The sequence below is a fragment of the Dermochelys coriacea genome, chromosome 14 (assembly GCF_009764565.3).
Source record: "Dermochelys coriacea isolate rDerCor1 chromosome 14, rDerCor1.pri.v4, whole genome shotgun sequence".
In the NCBI taxonomy this organism is placed as follows: Eukaryota; Metazoa; Chordata; order Testudines; family Dermochelyidae; genus Dermochelys; species Dermochelys coriacea.
In genome coordinates this window covers 39,037,893-39,045,283 of record NC_050081.1, presented here as the reverse complement: position 1 = coordinate 39,045,283, position 7,391 = coordinate 39,037,893, and the positions used below count along the sequence as shown (strand labels likewise).

General features: G+C 69.4%; 1 protein-coding gene across 2 annotated transcripts; it reads left to right on the top strand.

The window, feature by feature from the left end:
- The first annotated feature begins 2,279 nt into the window (after positions 1-2,279).
- Positions 2,280-6,243, top strand: EGFL8 (EGF like domain multiple 8). Of its 2 annotated transcripts, XM_043497245.1 has the most exons (9): positions 2,280-2,402; positions 2,780-2,921; positions 3,151-3,273; positions 3,509-3,621; positions 3,712-3,807; positions 4,143-4,307; positions 4,860-4,936; positions 5,624-5,786; positions 6,045-6,243. In XM_043497245.1, exons 2-9 carry the CDS (start codon positions 2,839-2,841, stop codon positions 6,092-6,094), a joined length of 870 nt encoding a protein of 289 aa, XP_043353180.1. In that variant the 5' UTR covers positions 2,280-2,402; positions 2,780-2,838; the 3' UTR covers positions 6,095-6,243. The 2 variants fall into 2 exon arrangements, with proteins under 2 accessions (XP_043353180.1, XP_043353181.1); XM_043497246.1 differs by lacking the exons at positions 2,280-2,402; positions 2,780-2,921 and having other exon boundaries at positions 3,064-3,273; positions 3,537-3,621.
- The last annotated feature ends 1,148 nt before the right edge of the window (positions 6,244-7,391 follow it).

Below are 7,391 nucleotides of genomic sequence, written 5' to 3'. Positions count from 1 at the left end.
TGGGGCCCTGGCGTGTCAGCGGAGCAGCGTGTGGCCCCCCACAGTTCCCTCCTCCAGCCCCCCCCCACCTCCAGCCGGTCACTGACCCTGAGGTCTTGGCTGGGTCCCGCCCGCTCCCAGGTGCCAGGAAAGGAAACCGCGTGACTGCTGGGAAATCACAGAGTGACCCCTGCTCACCCCAGAGATCTGCCCCAGGGTGGCCCTGGGGGCTGTGCTGTGGGGCGGGGGCAGGAGGGGGCTCTCCCCCGGCAGACAGGGCTGGCCCCATTGCCCCAGGACTTGTGCCCCCTCCAAGAACCCCCAGGGTCTCCCCCAGGCAATCGAAGGAGGCAGGAGCTGAGCACCCTGGCCTGGGGGGTCTCTGTGGTGCTGGGGAGAGGGTGGTGGCTAGTAACAGGAGTGTGGGGGAGGGGAGATGGGCACTCGAGGGCCTGGGTGGGGGGAGATTTGAGGTGGGGGATGTGGGGAATCTGAGAGCATTGAAAGATCTGGCAATACAATGGCAGGGGGCTGTGGGTCGGGAGTGAGGGGCACAGGCCGGGCGGGGGGCTGCGGGTCGGGAGTGGGGGCACAGGCCGGGCGGGGGGCTGCGGGTCGGGAGTGGGGGCACCGGCCGGGCGGGAGGCTGCGGGTCGGGAGTGGGGGCACAGGCCGGGCGGGGGGCTGCGGGTCGGGAGTGAGGGGCACAGGCCGGGCGGGGGCTGCGGGTCGGGAGTGGGGTCACCGGCCGGGCGGGGGGCTGTGGGTCAGGAGTGAAGGGCACCGGCCGGGCAGGGGGCTGTGGGTGGGGAGTGAGGGGCAGAGGCAGGGCCAGGGGCTGCGGGTCGGGAGTGGGGGCACCGGCCGGGTGGGGGGCTGTGGGTCGGGAGTGAGGGGCACCGGCTGGGCGGGGGGCTGCGGGTCGGGAGTGGGGGCACCGGCCGGTCGGGGGCTGCGGGTCGGGAGTGGGGGCACCGGCCGGTCGGGGGCTGCGGGTCGGGAGTGGGGGCACCGGCTGGGCGGGGGGCTGTGGGTCGGGAGTGGGGGCACCAGCAGGGCCGGGGGCTGCGGGTCGGGAGTGAGGGGCACCGGCCGGGCGGGGGGCTGTGGGTCGGGAGTGGGGGCACCGGCCGGGCGGGGGGCTGTGGGTCAGGAGTGGGGGCACCGGCCGGGCGGGGGGCTGTGGGTCGGGAGTGAAGGGCACCGGCCGGGCAGGGGGCTGTGGGTCGGGAGTGAGGGGCACAGGCCGGGCCGGGGGCTGTGGGTCGGAGTGAGGGGCACAGGCCGGGCCGGGGGCTGTGGGTCGGGAGTGAGGGGCACAGGCCGGGCAGGGGGCTGTGGGTCGGAGTGAGGGGCACCGGCAGGGCGGGGGGCTGTGGGTCGGGAGTTGGGGCACCGGCCAGGCGGGGGGCTGTGGGTGGGGAGTGAGGGGCAGAGGCAGGGCCAGGGGCTGCGGGTCGGAGTGAGGGGCACAGGCTGGGCGGGGGGCTGCGGGTCGGGAGTGAGGGGCTCAGGCCAGGCCGGGGGCTGTGGGTCGGAGTGAGGGGCACCGGCCGGGCCGGGGGCTGTGCGTCGGAGTGAGGGGCACCGGCAGGGCTGGGAGTTGCGGGTCGGGAGTGAGGGGCACAGGCCAGACGGGGGGCTGCGGGTCGGGAGTGAGGGGCACCGGCCGGGCGGGGGGCTGCGGGTCGGGAGTGAGGGGCACCGGCCGGGCGGGGGGCTGTGGGTCGGGAGTGAGGGGCACAGGCCGGGCGGGGGGCTGCGGGTCGGGAGTGAGGGGCACCGGCCGGGCGGGAGGCTGTGGGTCGGGAGTGGGGGCACCGGCCGGGCGGGGGGCTGTGGGTCGGGAGGGGGGGCACCGGCCGGACTGTCACAATGGGACAAAGGCAGGAATCGCTTGTTGCGGATGGAAAATCTCGCCCACGATTCAGCTCTAAACAAGCCCATTGTGTGTCCCCGTCCGGGGCGGGGGGAAGGGGGGGTCTGTCTGGGCGCCCCCCAGTTTGGCCCTGATGATGTCAGCGGCTGGCCCCCCAACACCCCCGTGGGTGCAGGGAACAAAGCGGCACCGTCAGGGCCCCGGGTGCGGATTCAGGGGGGGCACAGGCGGGGCACAATGGGGCCTTTCTCGTCCAGGCGCCAGGGGAGGGGGGCGCCGGGTGCATGAATCAGTCGCGGAGGCCGAAATGCCAAGGGGCACCGGGGGTGGGGAGGCGGGACCCCACCCTGCTGGCTCCAAGGAGAGAGGGCTGGGGGGGTCCCTGATGCTGGGGGGGGAGGGGCTCTGGCTCTGGGGGGGGATTCCCTTGCTGACGTGGGAGGAGGGGATTCCAGCCCCCCCAACCACAGGAAGGCTCCGGGTTCAGGCCAGCTCAGAGGCCAGGAGGAAGGAGCAGGGCCGGGTCCTGGGACCAGCAGAACAGGTGAGAGCACATGGGGGGGTCTATGGGGCATGGAGCACATGGGGGGGTCTATGGGGTGTCCCTATCTCCAGTGCACTTCCCTACTTTCCCTAACAAACTCCCACACCCAGGACTCCTGGGTTCTCTCCCTGGCCCTGGGAGGGTGGTGGGGTTTGGTGGGTTAGAGCAGGGGGCGCTGGGAGCCAGGACTTCTGGGTTCTCTCCCGGCTCTGGGAGGGGGGTGGGCTCCTCAAGGTTCAGTAAAGCTGCCCCCTCCCATCAGGGGGTTTGAACAGGAAATGAGCCCCGGACTCCTGGGTTCTGTACTGGGCCCCGTTGGGGGAGGCGGGTGTCCCGGATGCCTGGGTTCAATAATTGTATCCTCTCTCTCCTGCAAGGAGCCCCATTGGAATCGGGGCCCCCCTTCTCAGAGTGCCGCAGCCGGAGTCCTCCCAACATGTCAGGGGTGCTGCCCACCCTGGTGGCTGTGCTGTGGGGGGGGATCCTGGGGGCCGGGGGACAGGGAGCCAAGCCAGAGAGGTGAGAGGGGAAGCTCTAGGGCGGGGATGTGGGGTCCAGGGGGTGTGGGGCCCTGGGATAGGGGATGGGAGGGATGGAGAGAGTCTCCTTCGGGTGGGAGGGGGCCCTGGGGTGGGGTCTGAGGACACAGGTGAGCTGGGGGGCTCTGAGCAGACAGGGGGCTCCGGGGGACTGGAAGGATATGCGGGGAGATGTGGGGGGTCCGCTTTCTCACCATCTCTCCCCCCAGCCGGGGTGTCTGTGCCCATCACACCCTACGGGTCCCCCTGGTTTACAACGAGACCTTCGCCAGGCCGCTGCACCAGCCCTACCTGACCCTGTGCCCCGGGGGACACATCTGCAGCACCTACAGGTACCCGGCCCCCCGCAGGACTCCTGGGTTCTCTCTCAGCTCGGGAGGGGAGCGGGGCCTGGTGATTAGAGCGGGGCGGGCTGGGAGCCAGGACTCCTGGGTTCTCTCCCAGCTCGGGGGTGGGGGGTGCCTAGGAAGCTGGGAGCCAGGACTCCTGGGTTCTCTCCCAGCTCGGGGGTGGGGGGTGCCTAGGAAGCTGGGAGCCAGGACTCCTGGGTCCCATCCCTACCCACAGGACCACGTACCGTGTGGCCCTGCGTCAGGTGACCAGAGACGTGCTGCAGACCAGAGCCATCTGCTGCCCAGGCTGGAAGAAGAGGCACGTGGGGGCCAACACCTGCGAGGAGGGTGAGTCTGAGGAGGGGGGGCCTGGCTGGGTGCGGGGGGACCCCCCCATCCCTGCCCTGTTAACCCTTTGACGCCCTTCTCCCTCCACAGCCGTGTGCCACAAGCCCTGCCAGAACGGGGGCGTCTGTGCCAGCCCCGACAGCTGCCAGTGCCGCCCCGGCTGGGGTGGGCGATACTGCCATGTTGGTGAGTAGAACCCAGGTGTCCGGGCCCCTGGGACCCCTTCTCTAACCACCAGGCCCCACCCCCCTCCCAGAGCTGGGAGAGAACCCAGGAGTCCTGGCTCCCAGCCCCCCTGCTCTAACCACCAGGCCCCACCCCCCTCCCAGAGCTGGAAGAGAACCCAGGAGTCCTGGCTCCCAGCCCCCCTGCTCTAACCACTAGGCCCCACCCCCCTCCCAGAGCTGAGAGAGAACCCAGGAGTCCTGGCTCCCAGCCCCCCTGTTCTAACCCACCAGACCCCACTCCCCTCCCCGAGAACCCCAGCGTCCTGCCCCACTGTGGGGGTCTCTCCTCTCTAGACATGGACGAATGCCGCTCGCCCGTCCCACTCTGCTCCCAGCGCTGCCTCAACACCCCGGGCAGCTACCGGTGCCAGTGTGAGCCCGGCTTCGCCCCGGGGCCCGATGGGACTGGCTGCCACCCGCTGCCCACCGCCCACACCGCCCCGCTGCCCACCGCCCCAGGTACGTGGGGCACCACTGGGGGGCGGGGCTGGGAGCCCGGACTCCTGGGTTCTCTCCCAGCTCGGCGAGGGGAGTGGGGCCTGGTGGTTAGAGTGGGGCGGGGGGGCTGGAAGCCCGGACTCCTGGGTTCTCTCCCAGCTCGGGGAGGGGAGTGGGGCCTGGTGGTTAGAGCGGGGCGGGGGGTCTGGGAGCCCAGACTCCTGGGTTGTCTCCCGGCTCTGCGAGGGGAGCGGGGGCTGGTGGGGCAGAGCAGGGGGGGCTGGGAGCCCGGACTCCTGGGTTCTCTCCCGGCTCGGGGAGGGGAGTGGGGGCTGGTGGTGTAGAGCAGGGGGGGCTGGGAGCCCGGACTCCTGGGTTCTCTCCCGGCTCAGGGAGGGGAGCGGGGGCTGGTGGTTAGAGCAGGGGGGACTGGGAGCCCGGACTCCTGGGTTCTCTCCCGACTCGGGGAGGGGAGCGGGGGCGCGTGCGTTGGAGCGGGGGAAGGGGCGGACTCCTGGGTTCTCGGGGGCGGGGCGTTGCTCGTTCTCTTTCAGTGCCTGTCTCCCCCCCCAGTGCGGGACCCCCCCGCCCCGGAGCGGCTGACCAGGCAGGTGCTGGAGCTGCAGCAGCAGATGGAGAAGCTGGAGGAGGTGAGATGGGCGGAGCTTAGGGGGCTGGGGGCGGGGTTACCGGCTTGGAGGGCGGGGCATGCAGGGGGTTGGTGTGATGATGTGGGGGAGAAGAGGGGCCGGAGGGAGTTTCGGGGTTCAGATGTGGGAGGTTCGGGGGGATTGGGGGACTGGAGATGTCGGGGAGTTTGGGGGCAGGAGCGGTTTGGGGGCGGGGGACGCTGGGGAGAGTTTGGGGGGCTCAGGGGGCGTCAGGGGGACTTGGGGATGCTGGGGGGAGTTTGGGGGGCTCAGGGGGCGTCGTGGGGACTCGGGGGCGCTGGGGGGAGTTTGGGGGGCCCAGGGGGGCGCTGGGGAGAGTTTTGGGGCCCAGGAGGTGTCGGGGGCGTTGGGGGGCTCAGGGGCTGTCGGGGAGAGTCGGGGGCGCTGGGGGAGTTTGGGGGACTCAGGGGGCGTCAGGGGGACTTGGGGATGCTGGGGGGAGTTTGGGGGCTCAGGGGGCGTCGTGGGGACTCGGGGGCGCTGGGGGGAGTTTGGGGGGCCCAGGGGGGCGCTGGGGAGAGTTTGGGGGCCCCAGGAGGTGTCAGGGGCGTTGGGGGGCTCAGGGGCTGTCGGGGAGAGTCGGGGGCGCTGGGGGGAGTTTGGGGGGCCCAGGGGGATCTGCTGGGAGTTTGGGGCTCACCCTCCCACGGACGCTGCCCCCCCCAGCGTGTGGAGCGGGCCCTGGGGACCCTCCGGCGGCTGCTGCCACCCCCCCTGGCCGAGCTGGGCCCCGACGAGGCCGCCGAGCTCTGGAGCCGCCTCCGGTACCTGGACCGGCTGGACTCGCTCAGCGACCAGCTGCTACTCCTGGAAGAGAGACTGGGGGCCTGTGAGTGACCCCTCCCCCTGCTCCCCCAAATCCCCCTGCCCCCCACGGCCTCTGAGTGACCCCTCCCCCTGCCCCCCAAATCCCCCTGCCCCCCATGGCCTGGGAGTGAGCCTTTCTTTGGGCCCCCCAAATCTCCCCCCCCCACTCACAAGCTCTGGGGACCCGGCCTTGGCGGGGGAGGGGATCTTCCAGGCTTGGAGCTTTGGCGGGAGGGGTTCGGAGGGGCTCCCCCAGTTTAACCCTTTCTCTGCCCCCCAGGCTCCTGCCAGGGCGGCAGAAATGGATTCGGCTACGAAGTGAACCGGTGACGCATCCCCTGCCTGGCGGAAAACTGACGGGGGTGGGCAGGGCATGGGGGGGGTCCCCCCCAGCGCTGTAAACCCTTGTTAATGCCTCTAATTTATGCCGGGAAGATGCTAATTAATGCAGATGAATTAAACAGTTAATTGGATTCCCACCTCCAGTCCCAGCGCCTTTATTTGGTGCAAAGGCCGGGCTGGGAGCCAGGACTCCTGGGTTCTCTGCCTGGCTCTGGGAGGGAAGTGGGGTCTAGTGGGTTAGAGTGGGGGCGCTGGGAGCCAGGACTCCTGGGTTCTCTTGCCAACTCTCCCTGCTCTCAGGGCCTGGCCGGTGTCTTTCCTCCCCTCATTGTTCTCACGTTTTCCGGGCCAGCCGGTGCCTGGGGCCCAGTGCCAAGAAGCAGCAGGAAGGGGGGGGGCAGAGGAAATGAGTCGGGGTGTGAATGTGGCGCCCAGCCCTTCCACAGATGGGGCCGCCCCTCGCTGCACCCCCCCTATCCCCCAGCTCTGCCGGTGCCTCTCACTCCCGACCTGCAGCCACTGCCAGCCCAGCCCCACAGATTCCCCTGAGTCCCCTCACCATGGCAATGGGGCTCTGTGCAGGCCCCACTATGGTTCATGGAGATGGGGCTCTGGCTTGTTGAATTTGGCACATGTGCCATTAGCCCACCCCCTCCATGACCCAAAACTATGACATCATCCTTTGCTGTATGACATCACACGCTGTGCCTGCCAGCCTCACAGGGCATGTGATGGTATCACTCTGTGCGTGATATCATCATCCCTGCATGATGTCACAGCCCTCTCCAGAGGCCACGCCCCCAAACCACCTGTGACCTCATCAGACTTTCCCCTGGCAGGCCCGACCATGGCGTGACATCATCCCCTGCGTGTGACATCACCAATCTGTGTGTAATGGCAGCACTCTCTGCCCCCCAGGTGATGACATCTTAACTCTGCATGACCTCAGTGCTCCACCCCCTCTGACATCATCAGCCCCTTTGCTCCCATGACAGCGCTTCATCTTTGTGATGTCACTGTCTCCCACGTGTGACATTGGGCAGTGACCTTAGAGACAGGGGCTGGAACAAAACTCGGGCCATGCCCCCTTTCCCTGGGGTGAGCCCCAGAGGGGAGGAGTCAGGTGGCCAAGGCCCCACCACTCTCAGGTGGATGACTGCCCCATAGTGGCCTGGTGATGGGCATGCAGAGTTGTGACAAAGGGGTGGGAATGCCTAAGTGTGCCTCAGTTTCCCTCCTTGGTACCCACTACTGCAAAGGTTTAATCTGCTCTGGGGGCAAGTGA